Consider the following 25,086-nt stretch of genomic DNA (forward strand, 5'->3'; position numbering starts at 1 on the left):
AGGTTTTTTACCTGCATGCATAAAATGCATTACGGTATAAGACATTGAGCCTTTAGAACCATGTCAACTGGGAAGCACTTCTTGGTAATTCTATATAAAATTCCATATAAAAATTAACATTTATTATATTATAAATGAGAATTTCTATACAGCAATACCTAGTTGGGGCTCCTAGTTATGTCATATTTCTTCTTTATATAACAGCTGAGGCTCTCCTGGATCTTTAACTTCTCATTCGCTCACACAGCAGCAGAAGCCAATGACTCCTGCTGCTGTCAATCAAAGCTAGTGTGCCAATGAGGAGAGAGCAGGGGGTGGGAGAGAGCCAAACTCCATGTGTGAATGGACACACAAAGTGTGGCTCAGGAGCAAGCCTGCTCAAGTGCCCTCATAGCAAGAAATTTGTTATTGGGGCACTTGGGCAGGGGGTAGGAGCCAGGACCGCTGGTGGGGAATCCAAAAAGAAGAGGATCGAGGCTGCTCTGTGCAAAAGCATTGCACAGAGATGGTAAGTATAACTTTTTTTATGTTTTTTCCTTTAGAATCACTTTAATTCCTATTTTGTCTTTATATAACGGAAATGCTTGTTTGGTGCAGGGACCCACCCTATTACAGTACCCTTTACTGGATACTAACATTTATAGGTAAAGTTGATCCAGGGAATATCTGATTGGCTCTCAGGGGATCAGGAAGGAATTTTTTCCCCGCAGAAGCAAATTGGATCATGCTTTGCTGGGGAGTTTTTTGCCTTCCTCTGGATCAACTGTGGGTGTAGGATTATAACTTTTGTTTTTTTAAATGGTTGAACTGGATGGACTTTTGTCTTTTTTTCAGCCAGACTAACTGTCAGGGATCGCCGCGGCGCTGGTCCTGGCGCAGGCGCAGTGCACCGTCTCGTACGGGGATGCGGGCGCCAGGTCCTGGCCAGCCGTGGCGACGTAGCTCGTGCATGCGCACTAGGGTCCACGGGTGCACACCTGGCGCCAATGACAGTGCAGGGCGCAATATTTAAATCCCCCCTGAGCTGTCACTGGTTGCCGTTTGGTCTCCCTGTGTTCCTGAACCTGTGTACCTGTGTTTCTGATAAGTTGCTGACCCGGATTGTTCCTGACTGTGCTGTACTCTCCTGTTCTGACCCCTGGCTTGCCTGACCTCTCTCCTGGATGCCCCCTATAGGATCTGATCTTTTGTTGCTGACCTGGCATGTGACCCGACCATTCTCTGCCCACTGCTTTGTACCGCACCGACCCCACGGCTCCCGACTCGGCTTGTCTGACCCTGCACTCGCTCATCCATCCACCCCGTCGGGGTCTCCCGGCCTCCTCACATCAGGCTTTCACCCTGCAGGGACCTCTGGCGAACCCCTGTACCACTGGTGGGTATACCCAGCAGCCGCGACCTGGTTTCGGTACACTACAAGTCCATCCCCACCATCAGGGGCCCTGGTGAACAAGTGAACCGAAACTTAGACTCCGCGCTCTGGGGAAGCCTGACCAGTGGGCTGCTAGAGGTGCCGCCAGGAGGTACCTTACACTAACTATGTAACTATGTAGAGAATGAAATGTTGTTATTTGGGAAATTTGGGAGCTCTTGGTTCCACATATTTTATCATTTATGTATTTTATTTTATTTGCATTGTGTTTTTTGCAACTCTGTAACAGGTCACAAGGTGAGAAGGTGGTCCACTAAGGCTAAAATAAGGAATGTACTTAATTTTAGTAAAAAGGAAATTAAAAAAAAAGGGAAGGTAAAATATAAGATGGCCAAACTTAAGAAGGTCTTAAGAACTCAAAATGAAAGTAAAATTGTTTCAATGCTCAATATCTACCACCATTACTCCTCAAAACAAAATGTGCTCCAACTTACGTCATAATCAGAGTCTCTTCTCCTGGTTCCCCCAACACTCCGTCCACAAACAGCGGGTTGGAAGTGAAGGTATATTTGCTCCATGATCTTCCCTCATCAAAACTCAACCTGGAAAAGGAAACAAACATTTTTCTGGAAAACAAGTTTGTGATAATACTCGGCCTTATGATACTTGCTAACTTTATTTTTCCCGCAGGTCGTTTTACTTCACGTAGTTTAGAAGGACTTTGTTAATAAAATAACACCAAAGGGTCCACTGCAAAGAGGATGTAAGGAAGGTTGGATTCCCATCTTAAGAAGGAAACCAGTGTGGGTATATGCATGTGCGCATTATGCTGCCCATTCCTCTGTGATAAGGTAAATGCCGCACGTGAGTACTAATCTGTAAACTCCGTGAATAACCTCAACTCCCTTTGAGAGGAGAGGGGGAAACACACGGAAGAACGGGGATTTGAAAAAGGTGCAACCAAACACAAAAAAATTATATATTTACATATTACATTTCTTTATTTTATACCGATTTTAAAAATGGTTTCTACTTGTGAACCTCTTAAAAACATAATGTACAGGCTACAAGTTGGACAACAGATATGTCTTCTTGATTGGAAGAAACTAAATGTATATGGATTGATGTGTTTCGCACAAAGAAGGGCTTTTCAGGATCCATTTTGTTATTGCAATATATGCATTTTTGTAGCCACAACACAAGATGTACAAATATATGTCTATGTCAAGATGACCTAAAAGCACAGCCACAACAACTGAAGATTCTCATATCATGTAAATGACTTCAAAGGGACATACAATCACCCCAAAAGCAGTGCAAGGGATAAAAGCTTGAATATCCTGTGGCGACATCAATCCCAATGCCAAAACAATCAGCTAACTGATATGCCTATGGAAAAAGTTATGATGTGAAATCAAGACCGGGTGCTTCAACTGCATAGGGGGAACAGTAACCCCGAATACAGCGCATATGTGAGCAGCATCGGCAGCCAAAATGGCAGAGACGCACGTGAGTAGGCGCACGATCAGTATTGGTACCCAGTGGCCTGTATAAACTGGAGCACTAGGAAGTTGTTGAGTAGTCTCTAGATTGCCCGTTTATATATGACATACTGATTCAGCTTCACTGTGTATTACCCAGCTTTCCTCCCAACCTATCTCTGGACTATTGCCTCTCTGTTGTGACCTTGGCTTGCCTTATGAGCTCTTCAACCACCTTTGACTTGTGTCAGTTGTCTGGTTGTAACTAAACCTGTTTTCTGGACTGTGCCACCTGATTTGGTACCACACTGTCCAGCTGTAACTGACCTCAGCTTGTTTCCTGGACTCTGTCTTTGTCTCCTGATCTAGCGCCATGTTGTTCCTGTGCCTAGTTCCTGCTCTATGATCCTCAGCTCCCAGTTCTACACATCTGGCTGCAACAAGGATCCAGTTAGGCTTGCAAACTCCGGCACCCACTTTGTGCCCTCCCACTCTATGTCACCACCTTTGTTGGTGTTGGGTAAGAGATACAGAAGGAGCCCCTTTATCTACTCCATCTTCACCAGGTATGTGATAGAAGATCAAAGAAGATAGCAAATACAAGAGGGTATGAAAAAGTAATGCCTACTGACCCTACTGTGTATTTGTATTGAAGGTAACCGAGTGGAGTTTGACAGCATGGGCTGCGGGAGAACTGAGTATTTTTGTCCTCTGATTTTATTTAGTTTTTTGCATTTTTTATGTTAGCAACACCTTCAATACTTTTATTTTGTTTGCCCAACACACTTTATAAGCAGTTGTAGCTACAGTTTATTTTTTTGGGGGGAAGAGGGGGAATAAAGGTTTTACATGAATAAATAAAAAGCGATCATTGTAAGCACCCCTGTCAGTGGTAAATGATCTGTCTGATCCCTGTAACTATTACAATCTGCAAGAGATCTTGTTGTTTTGAAAAACTAGTAGGATTGCCAGGTGAAAATAAAAGACAGAATGCCTAAAAAAGAAACCTAACGCAGCCATCACAACTAAAAACTGGTAAGCTGCAATATAATAAATGTTTGCTTTTGAGTTTAATACTGCTTTAAAATAGATAATAGATAGATAGATAGAGAGAGAGAGAGAGAGAGAGAGAGAGAGAGAGAGAGAGAGAGAGAGAGAGAGAGAGATATGATAGATAGATAGATAGATAGATAGATAGATAGATAGATAGATAGATAGATAGATAGATCTATCTGTCTGTCTGTCTGTCTGTCTGTCCGTCTATCTATCTATCTGTCTATCTATCTCAGGAGATTGATGTAGATGTGTCTAGACAATGTGATATTTATACATACATATGCAAGCATTGTAATAGCAAGAATTAGAATAGACAATAGACTGTCTCTCAATGATCCCACGTGAAGAACGTCTAGTCATGTTCACCATACACGAAGTGAAGGGACTTTGAGTGACAAGATGGATGAAAATTAGGGCCGGGGGTTTTTATGAGAAATATTGACCTCCTCAGACACATAACCTTCCGCCGATCGTGCCCACACACTGAGAAATATTCTGGTGTCACGTTTTGGGGAAGGAAAAAAATTCAGTGCACTTTCAGAAACATTCCGAGAAACAATTCTTTTATTATGCGCACATAATGGATGAGCTATTTGATTAGATTACACAGCGCTCAGCTGCACCCTGGGGCTTCTCTTGTCTTTCTCGGAGATTCGTATTTCTTTCTTCTTACCAGAAACTGAGAAAGCTAATAAGAGGGCTTTTCAAACATAAGCTACTCAGTACAAAGACCAGCCACTGCTACAACCGACTCTTCCTTCTCTCCCTGGTTGTTTGACTTTATCTTGCCTCAATAATGTGAACGTGTTTGCTTTTTAAAGGGAAATGATAGAGTATTGTTTTTTATATTTTAGACACGAGAGCAGATTTCTGTACATTATATAGTGGAAATATTGTAGACACTTGACATCTACCTAAATGGCCAAACATATTATAACCCCCCCTCCCTCCAACTGATTGAGTTCCACCCACTGTAATTAAATCCTAAAAGATCATAATACTTATCTAACGCCAATGGTATTTGATGCAATGGTTCCTGGGCTTTCTATCTTCTTATACAGTATGCATTAGAAGTTGCAGAAAGCCAGACACAGCCCACCTCATTTTATGACTGGAGGACATCCATCATTATCAAGCCCTTCATCCCCAGTCATAACTGTCCCTGGCTTGCCACTTTCCTTCATTGGATTTCAGGTCTTTCCTCATGGAGGCTCAGCATCATATGTGGGCATTATCTAGGGTGGTGTTCATGCAAATACAGCCTGCTTAGGAACGCCCACTGCTCCAAGCTGATATATATCCATCAAGGCATTTTGATATTAGCATCACTCCTTCGTTCATTGCTTGCTTTAGTTCGGTTCATGTCCTCTAGACAGGCTGGCAACAATGTTCATAAAATCGTTCTTAATGGGGCCTCAAAAGCAAAAAAGATCCCTCTTATGTTATTATTGCGTGATATTAAAAAAGACCTTTGACTACCTTTACTGGCCATATGTTTTCTATATTCTTGTTAAGTGGGGGAATGTGCCTGGATCTTTGCTTCTTATAATGGTCCTACGGCCTATGAAAAGCATGCTGGATTTAAGTCTACTGCTGTCCCTACTCCTATTCATGCTAGCAGTAGAATCCCTAGCCCACCGCATTAGGACGTCCCCCAATATCTCTGGGGTGGCAATAGCGGAATGTCAATATAATTCATGTTTATTGGCTGATGATGTCATCCTCAGTTACCAACCCTATATTTTCTTTTCTATCACATTTCAGTTCCATTTCTAAATTACATGTAAACCCTATGTGATCCAAAATGCTCAATGGTTCCTTGCCAACTTCTCTACACTCTCCAAGAGTTTCCCCTATTAATGGGAAACTTCAAAACTTTCTTAGTATTTACCTCACAAACCTTTACTCCACATTATGAGGTGAATTACCTGGCCCTCATTCACAAATTTAGACTTCTCTTGCCCAATTGATCACATTTCCCACTCTCTTGGACAGACCAAAAAGCTGCAGTAAAGATGACCTTCCTTTTGAGTCCTACAAGTCTCCATTCTGCATCCTGTCTTGCGATGACTTCAAAACCACATAATGTTCCTCAAATAGCAAAATAGTAAACTGAGACTCTCCAAGCACATTATGTTTCAAAGTGGAACCAGGTGTGTCCTGGGAGTTCAAAGCTTACTTGGATATCACCAGGAGGCTCGACTGACCCAGCTCCTGAAATACCATGTCTCGAACGAAACCCCATTCTGGGTTGCCCTGGAGGAAGTCGATTGTGCTCCCTTGGCTATACATAATTTATTTTGGCTTCATCCATGTCATAGAAATGCCTTAAAAAAATTTTATCACTCGCCTCTCTCTCTGAAAATATTGAAAAATCCTTATAACTCTAGTGGCCTCCTCTCCCTCACTTTCTACTACTATCTATCTGCTGCAATCCCTCATTCCCTCAGTAATTGGGTCACCATGCGCTTTAAGACTCTGAATTGTGGCAATTTCTCTGCTTTATAACACCCTAGTTTCCCAGGTTACACCACACCACATGGTTACACATGGGCAAATGGGAGCAAGACAGAGGTATCAAGTTAGGATGAGATGATTGAGTTTAGATCTGGAATATAACTAAATTGTGCTCACATAATGCATTAGCCATTATAGACTAACTATAAAGTATTACTCTAATGGTACATGGCACCTAAACGATTGCCCCATGCAATTCCATGTCACCCATCTGCTTTCTTTCGTGGTTGTTCAGAGCTGGGCACCTTCTACCAAAAGTGGTGGTCATGCTCTGTCTGTAGCACTGAGATTGTGGATACAGGTCTACAGAATGCTTCATATCCTTTTCTAAAAAACACAGCCTATGGTGCCATGTGGAGCACTTTTAAATTTAAAAACACATGGGATGTCCAAGTTCATGATCCACGTTTTGACAGCCATAAAAAAAAACGGTAGTTAAAGAATTTGGCCACAAACCTATGAATGCTATGCCAGGCATGTTATTCAAACCATTAACAGTATAGCTGAATCTATGATGTCTCCACCTAAAGTCCACCACCTCCTTTGTGTCATGAATGGCTTAATCCTTGGGATTTTCTACCAAACAGCTTAGATTGTCACCTTCTAGATCTCTAAAATATTTGCATATTTGGGCAGAAACTAATAGTTTTCAGGAAACCACTCCAGTCAGTATCCTGCCCTTCCCTCTTACCTCCCAACCCTTCCCTTTTACCCAACTCACCTACCCCCCTTTCCCTCTTACCTACCCCCCCATTCTGACTCTTCTTTAACCAAACTTATCTTCAACTCTTCTAGGCTACTCTGTATATCTAGGGTCTCTTTACTTCTCTTGGTTGAGTTGTGCATTGGATAATCCCACTGTTATTCCTGTGACAGTGTTTTTCATTTGTGTGTAGCGCCCTCCTAGATAGGTGCTAGGTTAGGTAAATTTAGTTGCTGCTCACTTGTAATCAGCTAAACTGCATGTGGTTATTCTCATCTGTTCTGTGTTTCACTGGTGCAGGGTTGACTGCTTCCCTGTCTGTCTAGAAGAGTTCTGGAAGACAGTGGGCTGGGAGAGTCAAATCAGCAGCTGAATATTTATGCTGCCCTGACCAATCCCTGGGGAGAGGTGCCCAGATGGGGGCTGGGAGAGAGCATATACAGCATGGGGCTTGGAATAGAAGTGTTTTGTCCTAGGAGGAGGAGATCATGGTCTGGAGGGCTGCTGCCCTTTCATGCAGGACTTTCATGTGTGTGCTGTTCATAAGGGTCCCAACTGAGCTACCTGGGGGACCTATTCTGCTAAAAGTTGCTGGAGATGATTTAGTGACTTTTAGTCTGGGGATCAAGTCTGGTATCACTGGAGAAGTGTCTTGAAGATATTGAAAGGAGGCATCCAATTATCCAATGAGATTAGTGAGTACAGACTGGTGTGAGAGATCCTTGAGACTGTGTGCTGCTGCCATCCCTCTTGTGCTAGAGTCAGTGTTGCTCAAAGGGGACATTGTTCATGGTGTCCTGGTAAGGTCAGAGGACCTAGTCTGGTATCACTGGAGAAGTGTCTGGAAGATATTGAAAGGAGGCATCCAATTATCCAATGAGATTAGTGAGTACAGACTGGTGTGAGAGATCCTTGAGACTGTGTGCTGCTGCCATCCCTCTTGTGCTAGAGTCAGTGTTGTTCAAAGGGGACATTGTTCATGGTGTCCTGGTAAGGTCAGAGGACCTAGTCTGGTATCACTGGAGAAGTGTCTGGAAGATATTGAAAGGAGGCTTCCAATTATCCAAGGAGATTAGTGAGTACAGACTGGTGTGAGAGATCCTTGAGACTGTGTGCTGCTGTTATCCCTCTTGTGCTAGAGTCAGTGTTGCTCAAAGGGGACATTGTTCATGGTGTCCTGGTAAGGTCAGAGGACCTAGTCTGGTATCACTGGAGAAGTGTCTGGAAGATATTGAAAGGAGGCTTCCAATTATCCAAGGAGATTAGTGAGTACAGACTGGTGTGAGAGATCCTTGAGACTGTGTGCTGCTGCCAACCCTCTTGTGCTAGGGTCAGTATTGCTCAAAGGGGACATTGTTCATGGTGTCCTGGTATGGCTCAGCCCAATATTTGCTGCAGGCAAGGACTGTGCTTGGACTCTTAGGATGAAGATTAGAGTCCTCAAGTTGCCGAGAACCTAGGGACCTATAAACAGTGGGCTCGTATGGGAGTGAGTAGTACATGTGCTTTCAATCCACGTCACGTGACTAATGTGCCTGAGGCTTTGTAACTGTCATACCGGTGAATAATTAAAAAAGTTAAATGTGACTTTTAGGGTTACATTGACATGCTAAAGCTTATATGAGAATTTATTGACCTGGAGTAGATCTACTTATAAGCTTGCTTTCTTAAAAATATGTAACTGGGTTAAATAGTGTTTTTGTTTTTCACTCCCGGAATTGCGTTTAATGACCCCATGAATTTATTTAAGCCTTTGCAGTCATTACCATAAATGCCGGATTGGCAGCGACGTGTGCTTCATAGCCACCAGGACTCCGCCTTGATCCAGGTATAAGACACTGTGCTCCTCTTCAAAGATCTGAAACATACAACCTGCTTTAGGAATGATATGAGAGGAAAACAAGCGCTGCCATCAAACACAACCCGGTCCTCCAGACAGTTCAAAGTGGAAATGTCTCATCTGTGCTTTCCACTGCTCCTGTGATTTCAGGAGACAGAAGGAACTTGGAGACGGGATACTGAAAAGCCTGCGGCTAGAGCCCCAATTTTACATGAAAAACGATCAGCAATCTCTTTTTAACTCTGAAACCGGGGTGGAGGACTGGGGCCTCAGAGCTCTTTTGTCTGCTAATTACGATCTGAAATGCACGACGGTACAGCTGAACAGCGGCAAGAGGATGGCAGAGAACGCTGTGATCTCTGCAATGTTCTCACCAACGGGAAATAAACTGTTTTCAAAGAAATCTTTCCTGAAAGAAACATGTAAGTTGTGTTCCTGGTCTACAAATGCTAGTTGTCTGGCTGTCATCCCAATCCCCTTCCTTCAATGCGTTGCCTTGAACAGACTTGTAGCTAAGATCCAGGGGTGGGCCAAATTAGCAAATTTTGCTTTACTGAAATTTTGGTGGAATTTTTGTCATTTCTGTAGAATTTAGTGATTTTGGCAAAAAACAAATTATTATTTTTTTTCTGCTTGGCTCAAGGAACAACTTTCAATGGCTCACAAGGTAGCTTCTCTGCTACGTATGAAACCCTGACCCAAAACCTGGTCATCTATGAGTGAGTTAGCACAGGATTCTCAATGAACATGCAATGTGCTGCGTGAGAGAGGAGGCCTAATTCCGTCCACATTCCTGCCCCAAAGTGACCAGTGCTATACAATGGCCCTCAAACCTGTGAAGGTGTGAAGGGTGACCGTCCCAGGACCTACCTGGGCTTTGCAGCCCTTTGGTATCAGTTTCAGGTCTCTTTCACAGGCAGCCAGGAGGAAGTAAAAACAGGCCATCACCCACGGTTTTACCAATCTCCAGCCACCCACCTAAAGTCTAAAACTTGGTTGAAAAGATCTGCACAACCATTGCTGCTCTTAACACAATCTGCTATAAGCCAGGCGGGATGTTCCTCCTTCTGAGTGGGTGTCATATGACGACCTCTCAGAAGGTTCCGCTCACGTGGTTGCGCGCCAGCGCAGTGGTGCAAACTGTCACCGGCTGCATCCACCAGACACAGCCAATGAGTAATCATTAGACTGGCCTACTGCCAGTGTCATGTGATCGCTGTGACCGATCCCAGAAGATCACATCACAACTGTAAACAATGGATGGCTTCCTTTCATGCCATCCATTGTATACAATTGTGTTTTATTAACTGTGATTGGTCACAGTGATCACATGGTACAGACCGGGCCAATCTCAGCCCATCTGTACCATGTGATTAGCTTTGGCCAATCACGGCTAGTCACAACAAAAGACACTGAATGAATCATTATAATTCAGTAAAAATGGTTTCTTACATCAATTAAATTCATTGGTATAAGCAATCATAATGTGTAAAAGAAAAAAAAAAAACATCCTGCTCACTTCCCCCAGAGTATTACAGTGTTACTATGGTAACACTGTATTGCTCTGGTCACAGTGTGTTAAATAAAATAAATCATAAAAAATATAATTTTTGTTTTTAATAAAAATAAAACTAATAAATAAAATGTTTACATTTTTTTTTCACTGTCACCAGTCAGTGTCTCTGATCATCGCCACATCAGATATATTATAACACTGGTCTGGTCTGGTGACAATATGTGAAAAAAAAAATAAATTGTGACTTTTTTTTTTTTAGTTTCCTCATTTTCCAAAAACCTGTGACAAAAAATTACAACTTCAATAAACTACCCATGCCTTTTACTAAATACCTCAAACTGTCTACTTTCCAAAAAGGTGTAATTTGGGGGAGATTTGTACTGTCCTGGCATTTTCGGGCCTCCAGAAATTAAATCGGCCGTTAGCAGGGGCGGGCTGACCATTTGGAAACTCGGGCACTGCCCGAGGGCCCGGGGTCAGTAGGGGGCCCCATGAGATGCCCCTGGTACCTTTTTCATAGGCTTTTTTGAGTTTGGGCAAGGACACAGGGGCCACATGATCCCCTATTGCCCGGGGGCCCCATGAGTTGTCAGTCCGCCCCTGGCCATTAGTACATCAGGATTGATCGATTTTCAGATATATACTGCAGTGTAGACCATAGTTTGCAGACTCTATAACTTTCCTACAGTCTAAAGAATGTACACTGAATTGGGTTATTTTCACCAAATAAAGTTCATTTTGACTTAAATTTATGAAGAAATACAATTTTGCAAATAAATAACAGAAACAAAGAAAAATACATTACTTTTTTTGTTTATTTAGCAAAAATAAAAAAAAACTCCTTGGAGATTAAATACCACCAAAACAAAGCTATATTTGTGTGAAAAAAATGATAAAGAGTTCATATGGGTACAGTGTTGCATGACCGCGCAATTAGCATTCAAAGTGTGATAGCGCTGAAAGCTGAAAATTGACCTGGGCAGGAAGGGGGTAAAAGTGCTCAGTATTGAAGTGGTTAAAATCTTGCATTTCTTCAGAAGCCACAGTGTACAAATTACGGATTTCTGCATTTTTAATATGCACATTGTGGCTTTTGGAGAAATGCAAGATATTAAGAGCAGCAACGGTTGTGCAGATCTTTTCAACCAAGTATTGTATACAGCCGAGCAACTGTGAATCGGGCACCCGCAAGCTCTTTGAACTCAGGACATATGGGTAGTTGCAGGGGTGTCCCTAGGGTTGGTGTCACCTGCTGCCAGAACACTTGGTGACACCCCTTTCGACGATCCCCGCAGGATGGATCGGATCTGTGGATTTAGCATAATGGATCGGAGTCCGATCCATTATCCTCCCCAATCCGCAGATCCGATCCATCCTGCGGGGATCATCGGCTTGCAACCTATACAGGGTTAACTGATCTCTCCACGAAAAGGTACGTTTTTTTAAAGCAAACCAATGATCCCCACAAGATGGATCGGATCTGCGGAGTGCTATCACACTTTGCATGACAATTGCGCGGTCATGCAACACTGTACCCGTATTAATTTTTTAGCATTTTTTTGAGACAGATAAAACTTTATTTGGTGGTATTTATTCACCACTGGGAGTTTTTTTTTTCGCTATATAAATGAAAAAGTCCAAACATTTTGAAAAAAAAGTGTTTTTCTTATAAAATTTTGTAAATAAATAATCTTTCTTCATAAATCTTGGCCAAAATGTATTCATCTATCTTTTTAGAAAAAACATCCCAGCCAAAAAACATCAGCTGTGTGAAGTCACGTTTTTCAGCACTTTTTTTTTTTAGCATTTTTGCATTCGCTGTTAGCGGAGTTTTGCAGTGTTTTGCCTTTTTTTAGAGGTTTTTTTGAACCAAAAATTTTTTTTTTCGTAAAAAAAAGTCAGGCATTTTACTGCATTTTAACGCGTTTTTCAAAAATTGTCCCAGCCAAAAAACGCTGATTACGTTCTATGGGTGCACGGACACATAGGATTACATGCTGGGAGGTTTACTGGCTGTAGAAAAAACTGTCAAAAGCCAAAAACAGCCGCTGTAAAAACATCCCGAGTGCATGAGGGCTAAGTGCATGTGACCAACTCCCATCGCAGGATTTCTCCAGCGTCAGATCTAAATATTTCATTTCAGCAAATAAATTGAGCAAGTTCCCTGGGATTTTCATGTTTCCCGGTTATGATAGATCTTCATCAGGTTTTGCCGTTTGTGAATGCAGTGCTGGTTTGCCGGACCCGTCCCTGGATCTCTCCCAGACATCCGTCTGGGGTCCCTGTCACTCACGGGGTCAACAGTCAAGAAAGCTTTGACATATGTCACCATTAGCGCTACCTGTCTCCATGTATTGCCCGCGTCGGAGGAAATGAACATGCTGATCTCATTTTCTGTGAGCTCCGAGCCGATATTCCCTGTGGTAGAGGGCAGAGAAAGAGAAGGATGTTTACTAAAGCACTGGATGGACTGTGATGAAAAATAAAAAAAAGAATGGAAAGGATTATTTTCATTATTCTGCAATCATCACTTAATTATTATTATTATTATATGACATGTAAATATATTTATACACTATCAGGGGCGGACTGACCATTTGGAAACTCGGGCACTGCACAGTAAGGGGCCCCATGAGATGCCCCTGGTACCTTTTTCATAGGCTTTTTTGAGTTTCGGCAAGGACACAGGGGCCCCATGATCCCCTATTGCCTGGGGGCCCCATGAGTTGTCAGTCCGCCCCGATAATGTGTTTAGTGCACTACCACAATGCTAAATTTTAATCTGGCCTAAAGCTTTATTTTCTCGTGAATTTTATTGATTCGGGCACAAATTTTATTTCCCCAATGGTAAAATTTCACAGAAGCAGAAACTATCAATTTCAGTTGAGCTGTTCAGAGAAAGTTTGCTTGAAAAGAAGAAAATCTACTTTTTTATTACTAAATGGTGGCTTGCATCCATAGCACAGACAAGAGATTTGGACCTCTGCTGGAAGATTTTACTGACTGGACCTCCATGAGTTCAATACCCCTCACTTAGAGGGTGTTTTATTACAGGGCATCTGGTGTAGTGTAGGTTCTTTTATTTAACCACTTACCAGTGGTGTCCCGAGGCAGGTGCGGGGAGTGCGGCCCGCACCTGGTGACACCAACCACACGGGGTGACACCAGGGGCGTATTTACCATAAGGCAAACAAGGCACTTGCCTAGGGTGGCATTTTTTCGGGGGGGCAGCACCTCCCCCCAGAAGAAGGGACGCGCGTGCCATGGGAACCAGGTGGGACCCGAGAAAGCGGCTGCAGGCTGCTTGATGGTGAGCCTGACTCTCATTCTTGGGGATGTCCGGAGCTGTGGAGATGGGTGTCTTTCTCTCTATCACCGAGGGTCAATGTCAGGCTCTCTCCACAGAAGTGGGAAGGGGGGTGTTGGTGTTGGTCAGTGTCCGTGGGGGCAGACGATTTTTGTGTTGCCTAGGGCAGCACAAAACCTAAATTCACCACTGGGTGACACCGGACCCACTCCACAAAAAGGTACGTTGTAAAGCAAGCCGACAATCCCCGCAGGATGGATCTGATCCATCCTGTGGGGATAGTCGGCATGCAACCTATACAGGGTGACACCGGACCCGCTCCAAGAAAAGCTAAGTTGTACAGAAAGCTGACGATCCCCGCAGAATGGATCGGATCTACGAATTGACCATAATAGATCGGAATCCGATCCATTACGCTCAATCCGCAGATCCCATCCTTTCTGCGGGGATCGTCAGAGGGGGTGTCGCCAAGTGTTACCACATCGGGTGACACCAACCCTAGGGACACTTCTGCCACTTACCCGCTAGAGGATTTACCCACCTTTCTGACCAGGCCATTTTTTGCGATATGGCACTACGCTATTTCAACTGGCAATTGTGCGGTCATGCAGTGCTGCACTCAAACAAAATTTATGATTTTTTTCCCACAAATCGAGCTTTCTTTCAGTGGTATTTGATCACCTGTGTGTTTTTTTATATGCCGCGCTATAAACAAAAAAAGACCGACAACTTTGGAAAAAAAAAACAAATTTTTGACTTTTTGCTATAAAGCATATTCAGTAAAAAAATTATAAAAGTCTAATTTTGTCATAAATTTAGGCCAAAATGTATTCTGCTCCATGTCTTTGCTAAAAAAAATCCCAATATGTGTAAATTAATTGGTTTACATGAAAGTTATAGCATCTACAAATGGCGGTATATATACTGGGATTTTTTTTTTTCATACTAGTAATTATGGCGATCAGCATCTTATAGTAGGACTGCGGTGGGCATTCTGACACTGGGGGGGAACTGAACAACAGCCACTGACATCCCCAGTGACACCAATACAGTGATCAGTACTAATAAAAGCACTGATACTGTACTAATGGCACTGGGCAGGAAGGGGTTAACATCTGGGGTGATCAAAGGCTGTGTGCTGTTTAACATCATATGCTGTGTGTGTTTTACTAGGGAAACATGCTGCTGTGTATTTCTCTGCTATGCAGAGGAATACACAGCAGCATATCCCTGCTAGCAGGAGAGAGACCTGTGTTGATGGCGATCGTCAGCTTTCCCCGATGATCGCCGGGTGCTGGCAGGGAATCTCTGGCCAGGACCTGGTGATTGAAATCTGTAGCCAGCAGGGCCAGCGTTGTGGGAAAGAGGCCTGTTCTCATCAATATGGAGGCCAGGTGCTGATTCATACCTTACAAGGTTTGCAAGTTTCCGTATTTTATATCTAAACAGGCTGCAAGGCAAATAGTGGGGGGTCCCTTACCCTCATTATATCCATGCTGTGCTGGACAGATCATAGGCAAAATGCTAAGGGCTGATCAGATGACCAATCACAGCAATCATGAATGTAAACAGAACAACTGTTTACATCTGAGAACCCTCCTCTTCCTCTTACAGGAGGGGTGATATATCTGGGGGTCCCTTATCATAAGGGGCTTCCAGTTTCTGATAAACCCCCCACTGGCAGACTCCCACATCCTTCGGACCAGGGTTGTGGGGAAGAGGATCTTTGGGGCGGGGGATCCCTTACCCTCATTATATCCCTGCTGCGCTGGATAGATCATAGGCAAAATGCTAAAGGCTGATCAGATGGCCAATCACAGCAATCATGAATGTAAACAGAACACCTGTTTACACTTGAGAACCCTCCTCTTTTTTCTTACAGGATGGGTGATATATCTGGGGGTCCCTTATCATTATAAGTGGCTTTCAGTTTCTGATAAACCCCCCACTGGTAGAACCCCACATCCATTGGGCCAGGGTTGTGGGGAAGAGGCCCTTGGAGGGGGGGGGGGTCCGTTACCCTCATTATATCCACGCTATGTTGGACAGATCATACATCCGAGAACCCACCTCTTCCTCTTAAAGGAGGGATGATATATCTGGGGGTCCCTTATTCTTATAAGGGGCTTCCAGTTTCTGATAATCCCCCCGCTGGTAGACCCCCACAACCACCCAGTAAGGGTTGCGGGGAAGAGGCCCTTGTTCTCATCAACATGGGGGCCAAGTTCTGTTTCATACCTCTCGAGGTTTGCATGTCTCCATATATTTTATCTTAACAGGTTGCAAGGCAAACAGTGGTGGGGGGTCCACTACCCTCATTATATCCACGCTGTGTTGGACAGATCATAGGCAAAGTGCTAAGGGGCTGATCAGATGGCCAACCACACCAATCATGAGTGTAAACAGTACTACTGTTTATATCTGAGAGCCCTCCTCTTCCTTTTGCAGGAGGGGTGATATATCTGGGGGTCCCTTCTCACAAGGGGCTTCCAGTTTCTGATAAACCCCCCACTGGCAGACCCCCACATCCTTTGGACCAGGGTTGTGGGGAAGAGGATCTTTGGGGGGGGGGGGTCCCTTACCCTCATTATATCCACGCTGCGCTGGACAGATCATAGGCAGATCATAGCCAAAAGTGCTAAGGGGCTGATCAGATGGCCAACCACACCAATCATGAATGTAAACAGTACTACTGTTTATATCTGAGAGCCCTCCTCTTCCATTTACAGCAGAAGTGATATATCTGGGGGTCCCTTATGATTATAAATGGGCTTCCAGTTTCTGATAAGCCCCCCACTGGTAGACCCCCACAACCATAGGGCCAGGGTTGTGCTGAAGAGGCCCTTGTTCTCATCAACATGGGGGCCAGGTGCGGTTTCATATCTCCTGAGGTTTGCATGTTTCCATATTTCCGTTACCCTCATTATATCCACGCTGTGTTGGACAGATCATAGGCAGATCATAGGCAAAAGTGCTAAGGGGCTGATCAGATAGCCATCCACACCAATCATGAATGTAAACAGTACTACTGTTTATATCTGAGAGCCCTCCTCTTCCTTTTACAGGAGGGGTGATATATCTGGGGGGTCCCTTATCCAATTATCCCACCCGCAGACCCCCACAACCACCAGCCAGAGTTATAAGCAAGAGGATCTTGTCCTCATCAAAATGGGGGCAATGTGCTTTGCCTATGATGAAGGCATGTGGCTTGATATGGTTCAGGAGGGAATTGGGACTGCTCATCCTTTCTTGGCCAGCCAGGCAGCATGCTTGGATTAAGGGTCTGGTACGGACCTCTAAAAACAACCGATAGTTTTTCTTCCTCTTTGAATCAAATAACATTTCAATAAAATATGTGTCATCTGAAATTTCATCATGGAGCATCATGGCCTGATGAAGGTTGGGTAGTAACAGGCTTTGGTATTGCCGACTGCACTGGAAAATAGATTACCTTGCCTCAATCCCTTTATTTTAAGTATCTCACAAAGCTTTTACTTATCTAAAAATGTGATTCGTACCTCTCGAGGTTTACAAGTTTCCATATTTTTTATCTGAACAGGCTGTGAGGCAAACAGTGGGGGGGTTTGTTCCCCTCATTATATCCACGCTGTGTTGTGTAATTACATGTGTACAAGTACCTGAAGCCACGATGATACCGGGCGCTGTATCTCGGCTGGCGATGTTTCCGGTTGTGTATGGATTTTCAGATACCTTCAGATGTAGATGTAAGGAGCAATACGGCTGAAAGGGAAAAACAAGACAATAATGGATGTGGGTGGTGGGAAACCAAGCTGTATTACTTCACCATACGCTGTGCAGTAACTTGACGGCAGATTTCAGGTAATGGTGGCTGTTATTTTTCTAAATGATCCTGGGACCAGAAATGGTGTAGTGCTGGAATCTGGTGAAGGTCTAGACATCTGAGACCTCAAAGAAATTATTTTCAGAGTGATCCAATGTTATAAAGAGTTGGATGCAACAGCAGAAATACTGTAGCCTACAATACACGCAGAATCATATCTGTTACACAGTTTTCCTATATGGGGTTCTGTCTGATAGGGTCACATGTTCAGAAAAATGCTACATTTGGTCTAAAAAGGGATAATCTAGGGCAGCGGTCTCCAAACTGCAGCCCGGGGGGCCAGATATGGCCCTTTGCTTGCCTTTATCAAGCCCTTGAGGCATTATTCCTGCCACTGAAACCAACAATAGGGCATTGATCTTCTGACTGACAGCACCGATGGGACACTATTCCTCCCACTGATACCAATGATGGAGCACTATTCCTCCCACTGATACCAATGATGGGGCACTATTTCTCCCACTGATACCAATGATGGGGCACTATTCCTCCCACTGATACCAATGATGGGGCACTATTCCTCCCACTGACACCAATGATGGGGCACTATTCCTCCCACTGATACCAACGATGGGGCACTATTCCTCCCACTGATACCAATGATGGGGCACTATTCCTCTCACTGATACCAATGATGGGGCACTATTCCTCTCACTGATACCAATGATGGGGCACTATTCCTCTCACTGATACCAATGATGGGGCACTATTCCTCCCACTGATACCAATGATGGGGCACTATTCCTCCCACTGATACCAATGATGGGGCACTATTCCTCCCACTAATACCAATGATGGGGCACTATTCCTCCCACTAATACCAATGATGGGGCACTATTCCTCCCACTGACACCAATGATGGAACACTATACCTCCCACTGATACCAATGATGGGACACTATTCCTCCCACTGACACCAATGATGGGGCACTATTCCTCCCACTGACACCAATGATGGGACACTATTCCTCCCACTGATACCAATGATGGGACACTATTCCTCCCACTGATACCAATGATGGGGCACTATTCCTCCCACTGATACCAATGATGGGGCACTATTCCTCCCACTGACACCAATGATGGGGCACTATTCCTCCCACTAATACCAATGATGGGGCACTATTCCTCCCACTGACACCAATGATGGGGCACTATTCCTCCCACTAATACCAATGATGGGGCACTATTCCTCCCACTGACACCAATGATGGGGCACTATTCCTTCCACTAATACCAATGATGGGGCACTATTCCTCCCACTGATACCAATGATGGGGCACTATTCCTCCCACTGACACCAATGATGGGGCACTATTCCTCCCACTGACACCAATGATGGGGCACTATTCCTCCCACTAATACCAGTGATGTGGCACTATTCCTCCCACTGATACCAATGATGGGGCACTATTCCTCCCACTGACACCAATGATGGGGCACTATTCCTCCCACTGATACCAATGATGGAGCACTATTCCTCCCACTGACATTAATGATAGGGCACTATTCCTCCTACTGACACCAATGATGGGGCACTATTCCTCCCACTAATACCAATGATGGGGCACTATTCCTCCCACTGACACCAATGATGAGACACTATTCCTTCCACTAATACCAATGATGGGGCACTATTCCTCCCACTGACACCAATGATGGGGCACTATTCCTCCCACTAATACCAATGATGGGGCACTATTCCTCCCACTGATACCAATGATGGGGCACTATTCCTTCCACTGATACCAATGATGAGGCATTATTCCTCCCACTAATACCAATGATGGGGCACTATTCCTCCCACTGACACCAATGATGGGGCACTATTCCTGCCACTAATACCAATGATGGGGCACTATTCCTCCCACTGATACCAATGATGGGACACTATTCCTCCCACTGATACCAATAATGGGGCACTATTCCTCCCACTGATACCAATGATGGGGCACTATTCCTCCCACTGATACCAATGATGGGGCACTATTCCTCCCACTGATACCAATGATGGGGCACTATTCCTTCCACTGATACCAATGATGGGGCACTATTCCTTCCACTGATACCAATGATGGGGCACTATTCCTCCAACTAATACCAATGATGGGGCAATATCCAAAAAACGCACCGGGTGAAAATGCGGAGATGTGAACGTGTCCCATAGGAAACCATGTTAAATGGACTGTAGAGCATTTCTGCAAAATGCAAAACGTGGCAGGAAAACCCGCTTAGGTGTGACCGTAGTGTAAAGAGGTGGAGATCCACCTGAACAACAAGGGAGAAGTCAAAGATCACTGGGCACAGTGTCACCTCCTCACACTTGAATGAAACCACAATCACGTGCATGGCATGGCAATCATGGGTTTATATAAGGTGGTGACGAGGCAACACATCTCCTCCTCACCACCTGTCAAACACACTTGGATCGCTTTTCAGAGGAGCAGAAGTCCCATCTGCACTTGAGAATACGCCCTTAGTTGCATCCGGCAGCGGCACTCTTAGGACTCATTCTCATGTAAAGTTGCGGGGTGGTAAAACCCTGTGGTTGAGTCACAGTTTTACTGCCCACACTCCCTACCCCCTTTACACCCAAAGATGTAAACATGCCACAGCAAGAATCACACCCTGTGTTGCTTTTGGCATGGACACGCTGCTTTGTATCTCTCTGCACACTACATAAATACACGGCAGCATGTCTCCCTAGAAAAACAGCACAGTTAACCCTTTGATTGGCCCAGATGTTAACCCCTTCCTGCTCAATGTCATTAGTGCAGTGTCAATGCTTCTTATTAGCACTGATCAATGTATTGGTGTCACTGGGGATGTCAGTGACAGTCAGTTCCCCCCCAGCGTCAGAATGCCCACCGCAGTCTCACTTTAAGTCGCTGATCGCCGCCATTACTAGTATAAGAAAAAGAAAAATCCAATTATCTATACCGCCATTTGTAAACGCCATAACTTTCACGTAAGCCAATTAATTTACACGTATTGGGATTTTTTTTAGCAAAGACATATTTTTTAGCAGAATACATTTTGGCCTAAATTTATAAAGAAATTTTATTTTTTAAACTTTTTATTAGATATGTTTTATAGCAAAAAGTCAAAAATATTGTTTTTTTTTCAAAATTGTTGGGCTTTTTTGTTTAAAGCATAAAAAATAAAAAACACAGAGGTGGTTAAATACCACCGAAAAAAAGCTCCATTTGTGGGGAAAAAAGGATATAAATTTCATTTGGGTGCAGCGTTGCATGACCGCGCAATTGTCAGTTAAAGTAACACAGTGCCGTATCGCAAAGAATGTGCTGGTCAGGAAGGGGGGGGGGGAGAGCAAGGGGTTAAAGGAGGCTTCCAGCTTCTGATAAGCCTGGGGGGATCTTAGGCAGGTTGACAGAAGCAGATTCAAAGTTGGGGGCTTTTAAGAAATTTAATTGTGGGATCAATTTGTTTTTTTACTTTTTTCACCCCTTATATTCCCTGTACATCTCACTCCTCATCCTGTGCCTGTATATTAACCCCTTCCCTTCCTCCTCTCTTTCTGTATGACCTGTATATTTAAAGTGTTACTAAACCCACAACAGTAAAATCAGTCTGTAGATGCAGTAAAGCATGCTTGTTATACTCACTGTGGAACCTAAGGGGTTAAACATCCGTGTTGTGTAAAAAGGCTGTTTGATCCTGTCTTCTCTGATCCTCCCTTTCTTCTACAGTCCCCAATCCTTCTGCTGGTAGTACAGAGCTCTAGGAGTCACTCTGCACATTCACAATTTAGTGTGTATTGCTTGAGAGTTTATTTTTTTTCATGGTAGAGTGCATGCGATCAGCACAGTGTCAATCAGCACTGTCCAGACAGAGTGTAGGGGTCCTGCAGTTTCATAGGACAGGCAGAGCAGAATGAAAACTCCTCCTACAAGCTTTAAGCAGTGCTCTGCTGAAAACTGATAGAAGTCACAAGACTGCTATATATTGCTGATGAGAAAAGTTATCAGTTTATATTTACTAAAATAACTGCATTTCCATGTTCTGTATACTGTGGGAGAGCAGATATAGGGAATGCAGGGTCCGGGGAGACCGGATATAGTGAATGCAGGGTCCTGGGAGACCGGATATAGTGAATGCAGGGTCCGGGGAGACCAGATATAGTGAATGCAGGGTCCTGGGAGACCAGATAAGTGAATGCAGGGTCTGGGAGACCGGATATAGTGAATGCAGGGTCCAGGGAGACCAGATATAGTGAATGCAGGGTCCTGGGAGACCAGATATAGTGAATGCAGGGTCCGGGGAGACGGATATAGTGAATGCAGGGTCCTGGGAGACCGGATATAGTGAATGCAGGGTCCGGGGAGACCAGATATAGTGAATGCAGGGTCCGGGGAGAGCGGATATAGTGAATGCAGGGTCCGGGGAGACCAGATATAGTGAATGCAGGGTCCGGGGTGACCAGATACAATGAATGCAGGGTCCGGGGAGACCAGATAAGTGAATGCAGGGTCCTGGGAGACCGGATATAGTGAATGCAGGGTCCGGGGAGAGCGGATATAGTGAATGCAGGGTCCGGGGAGACCAGATATAGTGAATGCAGGGTCCGGGGAGACCAGATATAGTGAATGCAGGGTCCGGGGTGACCAGATATAATGAATGCAGGGTCCGGGGTGACCAGATATAATGAATGCAGGGTACGGGGAGACCGGATATAGTGAATGCAGGGCATTTCTCACATCATGAGAGCACTTTGTTAAAGTTTGTAGAAGTTTTCTTTCTGCTCTAGGAGGATGCAGAACTCCTGACCTCCATCTGGACAGTGCTGATTGGCCCTGTGCTGATCACATGCACTCTCCCAAGAAAGAAAAAAACACTTCTCTAGCAATACACACCAAACTGAGCATGTGCAGAGTGACTCCACATGATATGTCTTATTAAGGGGAGGGGGGGCACTGGAAGAAGGGGAGGATCAGAGGAGACAGGATCCAACACCCTTTTTGCACAATGCAGAGGATTAACCCCTTAGGTTCCACAGTGAGTATAACAAGCATGCTTTACTGCATATACAGACTGATTGTACTGTTGTGGGTTCAGTAACACTTTCAGGTCATTTTGTATACAGTATTTGTTTCTGCAGTTGGCTGCTCATTCACACGGGGCGTTGTAATAACACTGGTAACGTTAGCTGTGCAAAATCACGTTAAAAATGTGAGTTTTTCGCATTTTTTAGCGTTTTTGTATTAGCGTTTAGCCATTTTTTTCTGTCTTTTTGCGTTTGTGTCTTTTAGTGTTTTCTAGAAAAAAAAAATTTTTTGGTAGTCAAAAAAAGTACAGAAATGCTGGTTTGCCGGGATTTACCGTGTTTTGCCGCGTTTTTCAGCGTTTGAGCGTTTTTACAGCCATAAACTCCTCTAGAAGCCCACTAGTTCTGGGTATTTTTTCCAGCCAAAAAACGTCCCAACCAAAAAACGTTGATTCCAGTCTATGTGTGAATGGACTCATAGGATAATATGCTGGGGGGTTTACTGGCTGTAGAAAAAAACATCAAAAACCGAAAAACAGCCGCTGTAAAAACGTCCCGTGTGCATGAGGACTAAAAGCTCATTACAAACACAAGCAGTGCTGGACTCCTGGCTCTGAAAACCAATGTGCCCTATAAATAGAGATCCGAGACTCTGCAAACGTTTACTTTTCAAGGATTGTGTTTATTTTGTTACATATCTTTCGATTTCCGATGCGAACTTTATACCGAATCCCATTTTCACCTAACGCTTTGTATTACATTGTATATTCCTATGACCTGGATTTTATTCTGTGAAATGGAAGTCAGAAGCGATAGAACGTTCCTATGGAGCGATGGCGTCCCATGTAGACGTAAAGCTCCAAATGCAGCTCCCTTCCCCCATCGTGTGGTCACGCATAGAACTGCACGCTCCACATAAAGAGCTACACTTAGCTCTGGATCCCCGCGGCCCATTTGGTTGATTCATTTCGGCAATAAATTGATATTTGCTTATCTTAATTTGTCTGGATTTCATCAAAATGTTTTTTTTTTTCTATTCCTGATTTCCTCCATAGCTGCCATCAGGCTAAATATCATGGAGCGTTGTGAAATAACTCAGCCTCTGCTGTAATGACGGTGCTAAAAGCCGCATTAACATTTACTGGAAGTAGTTATGTATATTTTTATAGAGGGGGGAAAGACCAGAATAGATCTTTGTGCAATTCAACGGCACTTAAAATTAATTTGTGGCTGTTATGTTAATATATAAAACATTGGTAAAAGAAAAGCGATACTGAGCAAATATGAAAGCTTCCATGGCTGACCTTTCCTTCCGAAAAATACCAGTTGCCTGGCTCTAAGGCTGATCTATTAGCTTTGGTACCTACTGAGTCTATGACCTCGAATACGGTTGCTGATTATGTCCCCATTCACTATAGTTTTCTATGCACGATCTTTATTTTAAAACATTCGATTAACCCCTTCCTCCTTGCCCCAGGGTCCTATTAAAAAGTTCTGAATGCCCAGGGGGCTGGAAGGATGGGTGACCATGTGACCACTGTGACGGGCTGTCAAAGTGTTCACTCGATCGGGAGCAAGTTCCATTGGCTACTGACCATTAGTCCAGGCGTGTATTTACCACAAGGCAAACAAGGCACTTGCCTAGGGCGGCAAGTACCTCCTCCCAGAAGAGGGGATGAAAGAAGGGAAACGCACACCATTTGAACCAGGTGGGATCTGAGAGAGGCTGCTTGATGGTGTATATAAAGCCTAATGTCCGGAGCTGTGAAGAGGAGTGTCTCTCTATTGCCAGGGGGTAGTGAAAGGCTCTCCTGGGTGGGGGGCAGGGGTGTTGGTCAATGTCAGGCTCTCTCCGTGGGAAGGGGAAGGGGGTGTTGGTAGGTGTCCATGGGGGCAGACAATGTTTGTGTTGCCTAGGGCAGCACAAAACCTAAATACGCAACTGCATTAGTCCAGACCAAGAGCTGTCGCTGACAGCTTGGTCTCTGTGCTGGCTGCGTGCATATGAACGTTAAAGCACACCCTTTTGCCACCCCAAATGTGTTACCCATGTGGCAAGAGGTTAATGTTTACTTGCATAAAGTCTTACAGTGTAAATGGCCTCTACTGTCCACGACCACCATTGGCTTCTGCCGCCTGCATCCTGGCAACGAAGAGCACCAATCCTGCCTGCAAACAAGCAGTCTGTTCCCTATCAGGTACACTCTAATGGTTCAGCCAATCAAATTCTAAACATACAGCCACTGGGAAAGGACATGATGGAGAACTGCATCTCTGTGCAGACTCTACCATCTCTATTTTGGGGGCTCGGTCAATCACATTCTACACCTACAGAATTAGCTGTTCCCACCAGCCATCGGGAGTGGGCCTGATGGGAACTGCAATGAGGTAAAACTATTCTGGCCCCATCCCTGACATATCCTATCA

At 44.2% G+C, this 25,086-nt stretch overlaps 1 protein-coding gene across 8 annotated transcripts in view; it reads right to left on the reverse strand.

Annotated features, from left to right (window-relative positions):
- Positions 1-25,086, reverse strand: part of SORCS1 (sortilin related VPS10 domain containing receptor 1) — a 1,076,837-nt gene that overhangs the window by 242,924 nt on the left and 808,827 nt on the right. For all 8 annotated transcript variants that reach the window (XM_089660690.1, XM_089660686.1, XM_089660688.1 and 5 more), the window contains exons 11-14: positions 17,431-17,533; positions 12,827-12,903; positions 8,896-8,987; positions 1,867-1,974 (exon numbers count right to left, since the gene is read on the reverse strand). In XM_089660690.1, coding sequence (XP_089516816.1) covers positions 1,867-1,974; positions 8,896-8,987; positions 12,827-12,903; positions 17,431-17,533 — 380 coding nt within the window. The remainder of the gene's footprint in view (positions 1-1,866; positions 1,975-8,895; positions 8,988-12,826; positions 12,904-17,430; positions 17,534-25,086) is intronic.

Source organism: Staurois parvus, unplaced genomic scaffold, assembly GCF_062004578.1.
Source record: "Staurois parvus isolate SC_StPar_1 unplaced genomic scaffold, SC_StPar_1.0 ptg001263l, whole genome shotgun sequence".
Classification (NCBI taxonomy): Eukaryota; Metazoa; Chordata; class Amphibia; order Anura; family Ranidae; genus Staurois; species Staurois parvus.